Raw genomic sequence first — 17021 nt, 5'->3', positions numbered from 1 at the left:
TAGCTGATTATTTTTGCTACTGTGTCCTCAGTATATAGATACACTTAAGATTATTTCCCCTCCCCATCCCACAGTATTAACAATTTCATAACGGCAGTCTCTACTGCCTGACGTATTTGTTGGTTTCATATTGTGTGCTAGGATCGCCTGTACTTTGTCATGGAGTATGTGAATGGTGGTGACCTCATGTATCATATTCAGCAAGTAGGAAAATTTAAGGAGCCCCAAGCAGTGTGAGTGTCTCTTTCTGTTGATTTTTTAAATCAAAGTCGTCATTTAATATTTTGTTCTAATTACAAATATTTTGTATTTTTTGTCCCATCCCCACCCCCGTTTTCTAGTGTGTGTATTAGATAGACTTAACATTGCAATTACATTTTAGACAGCTCTCATTTCAATTAACTTCTTGTAATTAATCCATTGAACATTTTAAATCAACTGTATTTATTGAATTATGTGCAACAGAGCTTTGGTGTGAGTCACCAAAAATTAGATATAGGCTGATATGCCAGTGTGTGAGCTCCAATTCAGACTGCTTATGTCAGAACGCTTGCCTAATAATGAGAGTATTCTGTTTCTTTTAAACTCAGTGTAACATTCTTGGTTGATATTGGTAACTTCCCTCCAGGGGAGAGAAAGCTATAGGCCCTTCCAGGATGAAGCCCCTGGTGACTAGTCAGATAGCCCCAGAGGTAAGCAAAGGAAGGAGAAAAAGAGCAATGAAGAACTGAAAGAGCCTCAATAGAGAGTGGTTTTTATTTTATTTTATTTATTTACAATATTTATATACTGCTCCACATCAAAGATTTTGGAGCGGTGAACAACAAGATAAAAGAATAAAACCCCATAATTAAAACAGTGAAAACATTTTAAAAGAACAGATTCTGAACTTAATAAACCACAGCTGGTCACTCAGGGAAAGCCTCTGTAAATAACAATGTCTTCAGGAGGCGCCAAAAGCAACACAACATTGGCACCTGCCTGACTTCCAAAGTCAGGGAGTTCCACTGGAAGGGGGCCACTACACTGAAGGCCCTTTTCCTGGTGGATTCCAACCAGACCATAGGTCCATGTGGAGCCACCAGGAGCATGCCCTCCAAAGACCTCAGTGACTGGGCAGATTGGTAAGGGAGACGGCGCTCTCTCAGGTATCCTGGTCCCAAGTTGTTTAGGGCTTTGTACACCAGTACTAAAACCTTAAACCTGGCCCAGTAGCAAATAGGCAGCCAGTGCAGTTCCCTCAGCAAAGGAGTTGCATGCTGAAAAGGGGCAGCTCCCAACAACAGCCGAGCTGCTGCGTTCTGCACTAGCTCCAGCTTCTGGAGCCTCAAGAGCAGTCCCGCATAGAGCGTGTTGCAGTAATCCAGTCTTGAGGTTAGTAATGCCTGTTCCACTGTGGCCAAGCCATCCCTGTCCAGGAGAGGCTGTAGCTGGTGAACCAGCCGAAGTGGGTAAAAGGCACTCCGAGCTGCCACAGCCGCGATGGATCCAGGATTAGGGTGTTGTCGTCACCCTAATTCCCCCACATTCCTGACATTCCAACAATAATTTTGGACCTGCGAGGCATTCTCCTTCTTGACCCAAGAAAGGATTTTAACCATTACCTCCCTTTTCAAATATAATACCAAGGTGCTAGGCCCCCCACCATCATGTGTCCCATAATTTCCTGGAGCTGTTCCATGATTTGTGGAGGTCCGTTCATCCCACCTGCTGAAGCTTCTTAACTCTTGCAACTACGTGTAACAATTTCCAGGGGGATAGGCATGCTAATCTATCACAGCAAAAACTATGCAGAGTTGTGTGGCATGTTAAAGAGTAACATGTTTATTTTGGCATAAGCTTTCATGGACTATAGTCCACTTCATCAAATGCATGAAGTGTTATCAGGAGTTCCAGGTACATATACAGAACATATGGGGTGGCTGGGTGGGGGGTGATGCTGGGAGGAAGAATTGTAAGCAGTAATGTCAGAAGGAAATTAAATGGTGAATGGTGGTGACTGCATGTATCATATTCAGCAAGTAGGAAAATTTAAGGAGTCCCAAGCAGTGTGAGTGACAATCACATTATTAACGGTGGCCATTGGCAAAACAGTTGCTGCAGCTGATAATACAAACATCCTGGCACTAGGTAAACCAGTTAACACATGTAGTGTGATAAAAATCCTTTATCGCAATTCAAGCCCCTAGCCATAGAATTGAATGTGTCTCTAAATCTAATCTCCCTTTGCAGTTTCTTTGCTCCGCAGTGGCCACTTTAAATTACTTTAGAGTGAGAGACTAGCCGTTAGAAGGCATTTGCCTGGTTTTATGTAGAGCAAAGTAGAGAGGGGGGATGGGGATGCACATGTACACTCTGCCCCCCAATGTTTCTGTATGCTGGTTAGACACAAGATGGTCTGAAAAGGGCTCTGAAAGCCCTTTCAACAGAACATGCTTACAAAGCCCTTTACAGTTCTTTACACTCAATATGCGAAGCTCTGACTGGCAGCCAGGTACATGGGGACATTGAGGGCAGGGATTATGTGCACGTTCCCCTCTCCACTTTTGCCCTATAGTGAGCAGGTGCTTCATAGGGCTATTGCTGAGCTAGAATTCATCAACAGGTTCAGTTCTGTCACACGTAGGTTGTGTTGGCTTTTCTGGATAAGTCCCAAACATCTCCAAGCACATCAACAAGCAGTGGCAGATTTCTCCTGTGTAATGGCAGGACATTGAAGCATAGCCCTAAGATGGAGTTATATGATTTAATGGGGATCACTTTAGCCCTGTTCAGGCATTCGAGCCTTCTCACAACGAGGGGAGAACGGGAATGTGCTCACTGGCTCTTCCCCTACATCATGTCCTTGCTGCCCTACGCATGTTGAATAGTGAAAGTTTGCAGTGGGCAGTGGTGTAGTAAAGCCAGGGCTCGCAGGGACACACTGCTAGGGATGAGCAGACATACCCCCATCTGCGCCGCTCGCTGGACCCCCGCCAGCCACTCAACCCTGCTTGCCATGCACAGCGAGCCACTGGGCAGTCCTCAGGTGCCTGGTGAGCATCATCCTGCTCCTCTGCTGAGTCACTATTCTGCAGAAAATGGCGGCTTGGCTTTGTTGTGTAAATGGGCCTCTTTACGGATGCCATTTACACAAAATTGGCCTTTACAGAAAAGGCTGAACCACCATTTTGCGCAGAATGGCGGAGCAGTGGGGCCTGCTGCGCTTCCTCGACTCAGTGTGTGCTGAGTCAGGGGAGCGCAGTGGTCTGCAGACTCCAGTCCGGGGGCTGAGCTGGCAGTAATCTGTCAAGCTCAAGCCCCCAACCAGGCTCCTCCGCCATCCCTACACAGTGCCAGCACGTTTTTTATTAACAGGGATGCTAACATCATCTGCCACCCCCTCAGACTTCCCTGTTCCTTCTGAGCTTAACTGCAGTCCTCACAGTAGCTTGGGCAGGGGTGGGGAATGAAATTTGCAAGCAACAATATGTTGTTCCCTGTTGAAATGCAAAGTATTTTGGGATGGCTTGGTCTTGAATTGGCAATTAAGACACATCAGCTTTACAAAAGACCTGCTCCTGATGGAGACGGAAATAATAATAATAATAATAATAATTATTATTATTATTCCCCGCCTTTTTCCCAGTGCTGGGACACAAGGTGGCTTACAAACATTAAAGCATATACAATTAAAACGTACGAAAATATACAAAAGTTAAAATATAATTAAGCAACAATACAATTAAAGTTATATTAAAAACATTAAAACAGCATTTTAAAACAGCATTTTAGCAGCTTACCCCCAGGTTCCAACTATGTCCCAAAGGCCTGCTGGAACAAGAATGTTTTAGTCTGCCTTCGGAAACACATCAAGGAGGGAGCCATCCCAGCCTCCCTGGGAAGGGTATTCTACAGCTGTGGGGCAGCCACCGAGAAGGCCTTCTCCCGGGTTCCCACCAAACGTGCTACTGACAGTGGTGGGACTGAGAGAAGGGCCTCCCCAGAAGATCTCAGGACATGGGCAGATTCATAAGGGAGGATACGGTCTTTCAGATAACCTGGACCGGAGCTGTATAGGGCTTTTTAGGTCATAGCCAGCACTTTGAATTGTGCCCAGAAACAGACTGGAAGCCAGTGAAGCTGTTTTAACAAGGGAGTGGTATGCTCCCTGTAACCAGCCCCAGTCAACAGTACGGCAGCAGCTCTTTGAACCAACTGCAGTTCCTGAACACTCTTCATAGGCAGCCCCACGTACAGCACATTGCAGTAATCCAAACGGGATGTAACTAAGGCATGTGTCACCGTGGCCAAATCAGACATCTCCAGGAACAGGCGCAGTTGCGCACTAGTTTTAACTGTGCAAAAGCACTCCTGGCCACCGCTGAAACCTGAGCATCTAGGCTTAGGGCTGAATCCAGGAGCACCCGCAGACTGCGAACCTGAGTCTTCAGGGGGAGTGCAACCCCATCCAACACAGGCTGAATCCCTATTCCCTGATCTGCCTTTTGACTGACCAGGAGCACCTCTGTCTTGCCTGGATTAAGTTTAAATTTGTTCTCCCTCATCCAGTCCATTACTGATGCCAAACTCTGGTTAAGGACAGAAACAGCTTCCTTGGAATCTGGTGGACAGGAGTAGTAGAGCTGGGTGTTATCAGCATATTGGTGGTACTGAACTCCAAAACTCCGGACAACCTCTCCCAGCAATGTAGATACTAAATAGCACGGGGGACAAAACAGAACCCTGAGGAACCCCACTAGCTAATGGCCACAGAGTCAAACAGGCATCCCCCAACACCACCTTCTGAGTTCGCCCCCCTAGGAAGGAATGGAGCCACTGTAAAACAGTACCTCCAAGTCCCATCCCAGTGAGGCATCCCAGAAGAATACCATGGTCGATGGTATTGAACACCGCTGAGAGGCCCAGCAGAACTAGCAGGGATACACTCCCCCTGTCCAATTCCCAGCGTAGGTCATCCACCAAGGCGACCAAAGCTGTCTCCGTCCTACACCCAGGCCTGAAACCAGATTGAAATAGATCAAGATAATCTGTTTCATCCAGGAACCCTTGGAGCTGGGAGGCTACCACACGCTCTAATACTTTGCCCCAAAATGGTACGTTAGAGACTGGACGATAGTTATCTAGTATGGTGGGATTCAGGGAAGGCTTCTTCAACAGAGGTCTCACAGCTGCCTCTTTTAAGCATAATGGAACAATACCTTGTTCCAGAGAGGCATTACCCACTCCCATTACCCACTCAGCCAGTCCTCCTCTGGCCTCTTTAATAAGCCAGGAGGGGCAAGGATCCAGCATACAGGTGGTGGCTGTCACTGCTCCAAGGATCCTGTCCACATCCTCGGGCTGCACAAATTGAAAAGAATTCATCAACACTGAACAAGCAGAAGCCAAAGTGACATCCACAGGATCTGCATCAACTACAACATCCAAATCAGAACGGGTCCGAGCAATTTTATCAGCAAAGTGTTGAGCAAATTGTTCACACCGTTCAAATTTGTTCAAATGGTCAGAATTTTTATCGTATGGGTCAGGATGTAGAAGGCCCCTGGCCACTCGAAACAGCTCTGCTGGCCGGCTCCCTGCAGATGCAGTGGTGGCAGAAAAGAAAGACTTCTTTGCTGCCCTCACTGCCACGGAGTAGGCTTTCAAATAAGCTCTAGTCCGTGTTCGATCGGACTCGTTCCGTGTTTTCTGCCAACATTGCTCTAGTCTCCGTCTCATTTGCTTTCTCGCCGCCTGTTCCCTAGAGAACCAGGGTGCTGGTTTGGTCCACTCTGTGAGAGGGGATGCTCAGGAGCGATTGTGTCCACTGTGCTAGCCATTTCCCTGTTCCAGAGATCAGCCAGGGCTTCGACAGAATCGCCTGCTGAGGCAGCAGGAAAATTCCCGAGAGCCGTCAGGAAACCATCCAGATCCATCAGCCTCCTAGGGTGGACCAGCTTAATCGGTCCCCCACCCCTGCAGAGGCACTGAGTTCCAGTGAGTCTAAACCCCACCAGGTAGTGATCTGTCCATGGCAACGGAACAACAGAAAGTTCCTCCACTGCTAGAACTGGTTTGTTGATATGGATCAACACGGCTGCCTGCCTGAAGTTTTAGACTCTCCTTGAGGGCAGGGCTATGGGGACCATTGTGATGAAGGCCTGCACATCAGCGTTTACCACTAAGCTAGCGGCAGTGGGGAGCTGCTCCGTGGGTGGAGGTTTCCCCCACAATTTAGAACGCTTTGTGATTTGGATTTTAAATACAGGGAGCATCCACATATGGAGCAGGTTCCTCACTACCAAACTTTGTCCACCAACACATGGAGGGCGGCAGGGCTAGAATGCCTGAACAGGGCTACTGAACATGGTTATTAGGGCCCCAACAGGCCTGCAGCATCCCAACTCTCCCCTCAAGTTATTCCAATGGTGTGAGGATTAGAATGCTTGAACAGTGCTATTGTACCTGTTCCAGTATCTGCAGATGCCCTCGTGACACTTTGCATTGTGTGTTCACTGTTCAGGGCTAATTCAGCAGAAGAGATAAGTATGTATCCTTTGACTAGCATGAATTTCTTTTCAGATTCTATGCAGCAGAGATCTCAGTGGGACTTTTCTTTCTCCATAAAAAAGGAATAGTTTATCGGTGAGTATTCAGTTACACCCCAACTCATTTTTGTTTGCTGCTAAGTACAAATGTTGTCACCAGTGGTGAAAAAGAGATGTTTTGGAGAGAGAAGGAGGGGAGAAAGAAGGCAGGCTGTGAGTTCTCACAACACAATCAAAATATGAGTTCTCATAACACAATCAAATAAACACAATATGAGAGCCAGTGTAGTGTAGTGGTGAGAGTGACGGACTGGGAGCCGGGAGATCCGGGTTCTAGTCCCCACTTGGCCATGGAAGCTCACTGGGTGACTTTGGGCCAGTCACAGACTCTCAGCCCAACCTACCTCACAGGGTTGTTGTTGTGAGGATACAACGGTGAGGAGGAGGATAATGTAAGCTGCCTTGAGTTCCTTGCGAGAGGGAGAAAGGCGGGGTATAAATGAAATAAATAAATAAATAAATATCTTTCTGTGTTTATTTTTAATTACAGGAATTTTATTTCACCTTTCTACTCTGAACATGTGTGCTCAGGGCAGCTTACAACATCATCAAAACAAAACAAAACAATTATCCATTTTTTTAAAAAGTATTTAAACAACAGCAGGGCAAAACCATCAATGCAAAGGAAGGAGACTAAACTAAATCAGACAGAAGGCAAGCAAAATGCTTGCCTAACAGAAAAGTGTTCACCCAGCTGTAGAAAACCAGGTGCGAGAGGTGTTTCTTAGGGCCCAGGGCATTCCATAATCTGGGCACTGACACTGAAAGTGCCCTTTCACCTGTTCCAACCCATTTCACCTAGGTTGCAGGTGGGACTCTCATTTTGTTGTTGTTGCTAATCTTTTGGACAGTTGATTGAGTCACATAGGAACTATGTTGTGATGAGTGGGAAACTTTATGTGAGAGTGTAGTAAATTGAGCTACATTCTTTCATAATTAATTTAGAACATGGGTAGGTAACATGGTGCCTATGGGCACCAGTGCACCCCTAGATGTCTTTCTTGCCAAGGTGCTGTCCCCCTCCCACTTTAAAAAAAAAAATCAACACATTTTGTTACCAGCAGCTGGGATTGCTGTCAAATAGTGTTCTGTTGGTGCTGAAAACTGAGTTCAAAGGAGCTGTTCAATGTGTTGGGATCCAGACCCCGCCTCTGCATTGTACTCAGTCTTTTGGGTAGGTTACTTGTACTTTGACATACCTCCCATGGCAACCATTTTGTGGTAGTGCCCAGGACAGTTTCTCAAATTGCAGTTTCTCCCTCTCAGTGACAGGAGGACATAAAAGTGGTGAGACTCTTTTCAGATATGCAGTTCCCACAGCGTATATAGCTTTACAGAGTAAATAGTGTTTGGTTTTAGAGTGTAATACCGATTACTTGAATCGTTTGAGAAGGTGACCAATAACCAATATAGTGGCCACAATTCAGGTTGAAGAAGGTGATATAGGTAGCTATAGAGAACAGAGATACCCCGGGTTTTCTTTTTCTTTATTCTAAATTAGGGGTAGACAACCTTTTTTGGGCTGTGTGCACAGGTGGCAATTTGAGAAGAAGTTCATTTATCCATATTGCCATTAGGAAACCAATAGGAGCATACTGCACCAGCTGAAGCTTCCAAACTCTATTTGAGGGCAGTTATTCACAGAGCACTTTATAGTGGTCAGTCCTTGAAGTTTCAAAATGCCTGGCCATGATTACCACCTGAGATTCTAATGCCCAGCCACTGAGCAACCCCAAGCTAAGAACTTGAATTAGTGGAACAGAAGCTATGTTAACAGCAGACTTGCTTCCCTCCAAGCCCTCGAATCCTCACCAGCATCACGTCCATCTTTTTTGGATTCCATTTCAGTCTATTTTTTCCTCACCACCACAACCACAGCCTCCAAAAGTCATCCAAAAACTAAGAATGCATTTTCCAAATATTTGTTTTGCTTGATTGTTTTAAAATGTATATGCCACTTTTAGGTTTAAAATAAATATCTTGTCATGAGAAAGAATTTTATTGGCATCCTGGCAACAAGTATTGCAACTTTTAATTGTTGTAATTTCTCATAGGGATCTGAAATTAGATAATGTAATGCTGGATCATGAAGGACACATAAAAATTGCAGATTTTGGGATGTGCAAGGAGAATATGAATGATGCAGTAATGACGAGGACATTCTGTGGGACTCCAGATTACATTGCACCTGAGGTAATTATTAGAGACATTAAGCATCATACACACGTTCTCCTGAAAAAATGGTGAAATGCACATTCGAGCAATCTACCCAGTACCAGTTTTTCTAACTGATCATACACCTATAATGATGAAAGAGATGAATGGCAACAAATTGGGGTAAACTACACTTGCCTAGGCTTTCTGAAGCATTGGGGAATAATGAAGGCGAACTTGGTAAAATGGCTACCCCTCCCACAGCTGGTTTGTGTCTTAGGCCCACACTTACCCAACTGTGGTTGTCCAAAATGAACCAATGGACAAGACTAGTTTCTTTGAGTTATAGACAGCCCCGAAAGCAGAGTCTGAAAAGTGAGGTCTCATCTATACAGTTATATCTTCAGTTAATCTCAGCTAGTACTGGCACATTATATACAGGTAATTAAACCCTTCTCTCTCTCTCTCTCTCTCTCTCTCTCTCTCTCTCACACACACACACACACACACACACACACATTTTTATAGGTCTCTAGATAGTATATCATCCATGATTGTGAAGCCAGTGAGCTGAAATAGATGTTTTTCCTGGTTCTCACCTTTTTGCTCATTTTCTCTTTATGACCTCTATATCTTTGAAGTACACATTCTCCCAATTGGTGCCTCAAATAGCACCCATTTTGTTAAGTGTGAACACAGTTTCCAGTCTCATTTTATGTTGCATGCATTAGTATGGCAGGCTGCTTTTCTTCATTTTATTTATATTGAACCCATAAAACCTTATTAGAATTTAATTGCTAATTCACCTAGTTAGAGTTTGTGAGGTTTTAAAACTTGCCTTTTTTTAGAGCTCCAGAAAGGAGCTAATAGTTTTATTCATTATTAGTATTAACTTCGAATGAAGGTACTACAGCATAGCAAACGGATCTCCATTCCTTCCATTATGATGACTGTTACTAATATTTCTTTTTGAGAAAGCATGCAGTAGAACTGAGCTGCAACACATTTACCAGATTCTGTCTGTGAATTTACTTTGAAACTCCTTGCTTAACATACGGGAGTACTTCACCAAGCAAATGGTGTTGAGTGGTCCTTGGCCCAGTGCATTTACAACACTCCGTCTTGGTTAGCGCTAGCCATGGTTTGTTCCTTTAACGCCTGCTGAGATGTGCATTGAAAGCCATGGTTTAGCTTGCCAAAACAGCCTTGCCCCTAGAGCTGGTATATAGGAAGACTGGTTTGCCCCCTTGCAAACTTGAGAAGCTGGAGAAGGGGGAAACTTAACCACAATTTGCTTGTGCAGATATAATGCTTAATGCAAACCAGGTTTGCAAACCAACTTCAAGCCCATGGCTTCACATTGCAGCCAATCTTCGTCTTTTTCACTTTGCTACAATTACAGAAATGTCTGTGGTTGCTCCTTAGTACGTAATCCTGTGATCATGTACCAATAGACGTGATTGCATGAAGATATAAATGTCAATTGCACAAAATTGAATCAGTCCCCAGAGTTAACTCGTTAGCCACATTGGGTCCATCACCAGCATGCCTCCAGTATTTTCCCATTTTCTGTTTTTTGCTTATAAATCCCTCCCACAAACACACACATAAGAGGTATGGACAACCTGTAGTTCTATAGCCACGTGCAGCCCTTGGCCTGATTTAAAAAGCCCTCTGCAGGCAATCAGTTCGGACTTCTGGCAAGAGTGATCTGCCCTCAGCTAGGCGGGGAGGAAGAGAGAGAGAGAGAGGGAGAAGGGGGTGGCAGAAAGAGAGAAAAGGGTAGCCCCACCCACCGCTGGCTTCAGCCCTGCCCACTGCTGCCATGTCGCTCCTGACAGATTATCCCAAGGGAAGGCAGCTATCAAAAAAAAATATGGTTCCCCACCCCTGTGATACAAGGAAATATGAGTAAATGGTGTTACACTACATATTTATTAACTTTTCAAGAAAGATAGCTATTAATCTTGGTAAAAAATACTATTAAGATGGGGCTTTTTTTCCACCTAGGACAAAGCTTTAACACGTTTTATGAGTAAAGGCTAAGGCCTTTTTTTCTCTGAATGAAATCTTGAAAGCATTTCATCTTTGAAGTAAAAAACAATGGTTTATAAATGGACCTCCTCTCCCAGGAACTTGCTAGTATAAAGGAAATTGTGATAATGGCTTAGATCCAGAAATCCTGTGAATGGAAGTCCACTCATGGGATGCTCCAGCTGGTGAAAGCGGGAGCATTTTTCACTTATTCCTGCTGCATCCCCTATGCCTCCCAAACTGTTTTGGAGGGTTGGGGGACCTTCCAGAACAGTGTGGGAGGAAGCACAGGAGGCTGCAAGGGGTAATGGGTGGCAATGGCAGGAGCCTCTGAGGGATCAAAGACCCTTCCACACTTAGAAGAAGCCCTTCTGTTCACAGAACAGCATCTCTGGATCTAAGTGATTGGTCTTATGTATAACAGAAAATAGGTGGTTTCAAGTGTACATTAGGAAGTTCTATGCAGATTTGGTGTCATTTGTTGATCCAGCTAAGATTGAATTTCTATAATAATTCTTTTCTGAGATGTTTACAACGCTTTATATTGTTCAAAAGATAGCAGCAGAATAGGCCACATACTGGAAGGCTAACGTAAGGAATGAAATATTCGCTTAGTGGTTGCTTTCATCGGCTATTTAAAGGAAAAGAACTCTGCCTCTTTCCTTTCCCACCCCAGGTCATGGTATTAGTTTGAGTGTGCACTACACAAGATGAGGTGTGTGGTTTTCCTTTGCTGCTTCTGGTAAAGTGCAAAACACAAACATGGATACACTGACCTATCTCATTTACTGAGTTCACTGCATTAGCATTAGCAAATAGGTGCTCTAACCATATGGCATATTTGTAAGTTGGAGAGATATTCAAATGTCCTCTAACTTTTTTTTTTACCGTTTAATTAGGATTATGCAGTAATAGTATTAGATTGTCCTGTTATTCATGATGTTGTCTTAATGATATCTCCAGCCAGCATGGCTAACAGTAAGGCATTATAGAAGTTGTAGTCCAGAACATCTGGAGGGCCTATTCCTGATCTAGAACAAAGGCAACCTCCCCCCATCCCCATTAAACTAGTTAAATTTATTTAGAAAACCATTAGTCTACCCACCTAGAAAGCACCTCTATTACTATTACGCTCTTGAAGATTACAAAGCCTTAGTTTCCTTGGACCCTCTTATTTTTTACATTTCTATACCACCCATTAGCCGAAGCTCTCTGGCTGTTCACAATACAAACTTAAAACCATAACATAAAATAACATAGTAAAGTATAACATAAAAGCCATAAGATTAAAACAGAATAAAACCAAAGTAAGAACCAAGTTAAAAGCCGGCAGCAGTGAAGAGATTTTAAAACGTATTAATGCAGTTTAAAAAAAACTGAAGGAATAAAAAGCCTAGGAAAATAAAAAGGTCTTCACCCAGCGCTGAAAAGACCACATTGTAGGTGGCAGGCGTACCTCTCTGGGGAGGGCATTCTACAACCGCCAGTGTGGTGTAGTGATTAGAGTGTTGGACTGGGACTCAGGAGATCTGGGTTTTAGTCCAGATCTAAACTCAGATTTTAGTTCAGATTTTACTCTGCCATGAAGCTCACTGGATGACTTTGGGTCAGTCACTGACTCTCAGCTTAACCTGCCTCACGGGGTTGTTGTGATGATAAAATGGAGACGAGAAGGACTGTGTAAGCCACCTTGGATTCTTTTGAGGAAAAAAGGTGGGATATCAATATAATAATAAATACACCGGGGTACCACACTGAAAAGGCCCTTACAAACACAATACCATGTATTAGTATAGCCGTTCTCATAGGGAATCCTTTCTTTGAAGATGGAATGACCAAATAACTCCATATTGGTGCATTGCCCATAGGTTATGCTGACCAAATCAGTTAGAAACCTAGACAACTCTGCCAGAATGCAAATATTGATGTCAACGGGAAGGCAGGGAATAGAGGCAGAAACGTTCAGTATATATTCAGGAGCAAAGGATGGCTTGAAAAATGCATTCAGCCTGTTCGCATGTCACAACAGCCCACGGGCATCATTTTTGCGTGGCGCCTGGCTTGTGTGTCATGAGAACCCAAGCAGCAGGAGTCGTTTGAGGGTTAAACAACCCTCAAATAACCCTAAAATAAGCCATGGGTTACCCACAGGTAAATTAAGCCATAGTGGGCTGTCACGTCGTGCGAACCACATCATTCTCTGTACACATTTTGCAGTCAGGATCCCAGACTCCAGGCAGTTTACAACACACATGCTACAACATAAAATACAATGGGGTGTATCCAACGTCAGCCTACCGTAACTCCCTATTCTAAGTAGTACTAACATTGGATACAACCTAAAACAAAAACATTGATAATAAAACTCAGGATAACCACTCATTTAAAACAGCCTCTGAGAGCCTCCTGAAATAGGTAGGACTTGCAAAATGTAAGGAATGAACAGGTCCTAATTTCCATGGGGAGGTCATTCCAGAGCCTCAGTGCAATTGTCCATTAACGTCAGTTCCCTAAACAGCAAAAATCTCTTTCACGTTGGGTGCTTTCAGACAGAAGTCTCCTAGCTCTAACAGTCAAAACTATTGTGCAGGCATTATGTCTTTTCTTCCTTAACAAATTTTTTTCTGGAAAGAAAAAAGATGGAAGAAGTAGTGGGAAAACACAGGAGGGTGACAAATTAAAGGCAGTCTTATCTGGACCACCCATACAATTCTGTGAATGAGGCAACCTGATTGCACAATAAAAGCCTCATCCAGAAGCACTCATGGACATGCCTCAGAGAAATACTATCTGAACATTGTCACCCGAGGAAACATAACTGCAGTTCCCAAAGCCTCAGTGCTTTCCCCCAAAGTGGAAAAGGCAATATAAATATTACAAAGCAATCAATTTCCATTATTCGAACTCCTTCAAATGTGGGATTGTGGAAATCACAGTTTGTCTTGGGACAAAAGTTTTGGATAATCATGGTGTGGCATTCCAATACTTATAGCACGATCCTATACATGTTTACTCAGAAGTAAATCCCACTGTGTTTGGAGCCCACCCCCAGAAAGTGGGCATAGGATTGGAGCCTTAATCATTTTCACTCTGGTAATATATTTCCAAATCTTGTCTTTTAAAAAAATTAAAGCTTTCAAAAGCTTTTTGTCGTTGCAATTCACAGATTATTGCCTATCAGCCATATGGGAAGTCGGTGGACTGGTGGGCCTATGGTGTGCTGTTATATGAGATGCTAGCTGGTCAGGTAAGAGTGACTGTTAAGGTTTTTATGTACAAGCACTAATGTAATGTGAATGATAAATGTGAAATAAATAATAATAAAAGCAAAAACAGATAGCAGTCTTGTTAGATGAATGGTCAGATCAAGCCTGTTTTTCAATGCTCTCTGAAGGTTAAGTCACAAGATTACAATATGCATATTGCATGCATAGTTAATAGCTCATCAGCCTTAATTACTAACCTGTTCCTATGGGCACGTAAGCTGATACTGTTTATTTAATCAATGAAAAATGCAAATACTGCGTGGCAGAGTTCAGCTGATGGCAACATACCAATTTTGTTTATTTCTGTTGGTGCACGGACGAGTTGTGCAAGTAACCCCCTGAGAAGCTAGCTAAAACTGTCCACAGAATTTCCCCTCTTTAATGTCAGTCTCAACAAAGCTGTGCTATTTTTTCCTTCTCAATCAGTTGGGTGTGGAGGGGCAAGACTCCATATGTAACAGCAGCCATTTGCTATAGTCATGCATCTTTAATCTCTAATACTCAAGAGATTTCTGGAGAATCCCTAGTTGCTTTCAGAATGAAAATATAATCTTGGCTTCCGCTGTGCAACAAAGAATAAAAATGTGAACGTTACAAAAAATACTAGGAAAAAAATCAAATACATCTAATAGAGGCTACAGTTTCTTATTTCAAACGAATACATAGACTTTCTTTAAAACATTTCCACTTGCATCATAAATGGTCAGCTTGGAACATGGGTGCTAGAAGTGGTATGAGGAACAACATTTTGTGGCACTCATGGAGAGGAGCAGGAAGACATGTGGCTTAAAGCCAGGCTTGTTCTTCTGTTTACCTATCCTCTACTACTTTAATAATATCTGTTCCATGTCTCAGTAGATGAGAGAAAAACCATACCAATGTAGAGCTGTTCAGTAATGTGCACTAGAATCGTGCCCCACCCCATAATTCGGAATTAATTTTTGGCACATTTGCCAAAACAAGGTTTTTAAGTAAAATACAATACAACAATCAAAAACATACAAACAAGTCAGGTAAAATGCATCAATAAAGTCAATAACCAGTTACAACTGCAGCATATTTACAATGCTCATAACAAGTCAGTTTATGAAGCCAAAGGCCTGTCTGGCTAAAAAAAGGTTTTGTCTGCCAGCAGAGATGAGGCTGGAAGGCAAGGCGTTCCAGAGCTTGGGAGCAGCCTCCAAATAGGCCGTGAATAAAGTTCCTGCGAAACAGGCTTCAGGTGATGGCAGGACAGAAAGAAGAACCTCTTTCGAGGATCTTAAAACGTGGACAGGCTGATATGGGAGAATACGTTATTTCAGATAACTTGGATCCAAGTTGTGTAGGGCTTTGTAGATTATAACTAGCCCTTTGAGTTGTGCCCAGAAACAGACCAGTCACCAATGAAGATGTTATGACATGGGAGTCACATATAACTGAATTTCCTATTAAACGTTTAGCCTTGGTTTTCTTTTAACAGCCTCCATTTGATGGTGAAGATGAAGATGAGCTCTTTCAGTCAATAATGGAACATAATGTTTCTTACCCCAAAGCAATGTCCAAAGAAGCTGTGTCCATTTGCAAGGGGGTAAGCAAGCAAGCTATAATGATCTGAGATGCACTGTCAGCCACATTTATTAAGTGTCATGCATGTTAGCAGCTGATCTATCAAGTACTTATACTTGATGATTAATTACTCTGTGGCTAGGCTGGGCTTGTCTGTTTATACTAGTTCATCCCTAATCCCTTACGCTAACACCTAATTTTGGAACTTCCACATAAATTTCTGCTTTAGTGTTTCCCACCCTACCTGCCTAAATCTGCAATATGAGATCTCTTGGATCCTGTTGTTGCTATAGAAAGTTCTGAACTGTTTTTGCACATCTTCCTGGAAGCTAGGAGGTGGAAAATTAGATTGCATGGGTACCAGAAAGAGGCAAAGCCTCAGATCTTGCTATGGCATCTAAGATACAGGAATGTAAAAGATGACTTATTGGTGCTGTGATATTAAGTACTTTAAGCTACATTACAAAATGTCATGAAAAACTTGTGTTTCCTCCCTGGGCCATACCTTCTTACTGTTCTCTCTCTCTCTCTCTCCTAATCTCTCTCTCTCTCCCCCCCCCTCCCCCCCTCTCTATCTATACATGTGTGTGGAGATGGGGAGAGAGGTCTTCCTAGTACAAATGCTGCTATAGTTTAGAAGAAACACTGAAGGGATTTGCTTGTTAGCTTTCTTCATGTTTTAATGCTGCTGCTACCAACATTGATACTATTACTAACCATTTTAAGATCTATTATCATGCTAGGTATTGGCCTAAAATATCTATCATCACATCTGACACCACAGTATTTTTGCCCCTTTAGCCAAGCTTAGCAGTTAACAAAAAATGTATTCCCACTAAGAAAGCATTTTGAAATGTGTTCTTACAGACTTAACCAAAATATCCTTACTTTATTCATAGTGAAGTGATTTTATGTTTGAATTGTTTTGCCTGCATTCCTGAATGTTCTTCAGACTGCTTCACATAACATGAATTTCCTCTGCAGAAGTGGATGTTGCTTCTGTGTAAGAATGTAGGTGAAGGTCATATACTTGGAATGTACGTAATTTTCTACATGGAAGTGATATCAGTGCAGGGAAGTTCATCTTATGTTAAACAGTCCTGAAATTATTTTGCAAGTGGTCACAATCAGGGGACTGGAAACAAAGCCCTATGAGGAGAGACTGAAATAACTGGGCATGTTTAGCCTTGAGAAGAGAAGATTGAGGGGAGATAGGATAACGCTCTTCAAGTACTTGAAAGGTTGCCACAGAGAGGAAGGACAGCATCTCTTCTCGATTATGCCAGAGTGCAGGACACGGAATCATGGGCTCAAGTGACAGGAAGCCAGATTCCAGCTGAACATCAGGAGAAACTTCCTGACTGTTAGAGCAATATGACAATGGAACCAATTACCTGGGGAGGTGGTGGGCTCTCCCACACTGGAGACA

At 43.2% G+C, this 17021-nt stretch overlaps 1 protein-coding gene across 1 annotated transcript in view; it reads left to right on the top strand.

Moving 5' to 3' along the window:
• Positions 1-17021, top strand: part of PRKCA (protein kinase C alpha) — a 296418-nt gene that overhangs the window by 267314 nt on the left and 12083 nt on the right. Inside the window, exons 11-15 of the mRNA XM_084837479.1 lie at positions 142-233; positions 6565-6627; positions 8645-8783; positions 13945-14025; positions 15507-15614. Coding sequence (XP_084693605.1) covers positions 142-233; positions 6565-6627; positions 8645-8783; positions 13945-14025; positions 15507-15614 — 483 coding nt within the window. The remainder of the gene's footprint in view (positions 1-141; positions 234-6564; positions 6628-8644; positions 8784-13944; positions 14026-15506; positions 15615-17021) is intronic.

Source organism: Heloderma suspectum, chromosome 2 (assembly GCF_057233095.1).
Source record: "Heloderma suspectum isolate Gila_16-S chromosome 2, 16-S_ref, whole genome shotgun sequence".
NCBI classification, from domain to species: Eukaryota; Metazoa; Chordata; class Lepidosauria; order Squamata; family Helodermatidae; genus Heloderma; species Heloderma suspectum.
The sequence above is the reverse complement of the archived record's forward strand: the minus strand, read 5'-3'. Positions and strand labels throughout refer to the sequence as shown.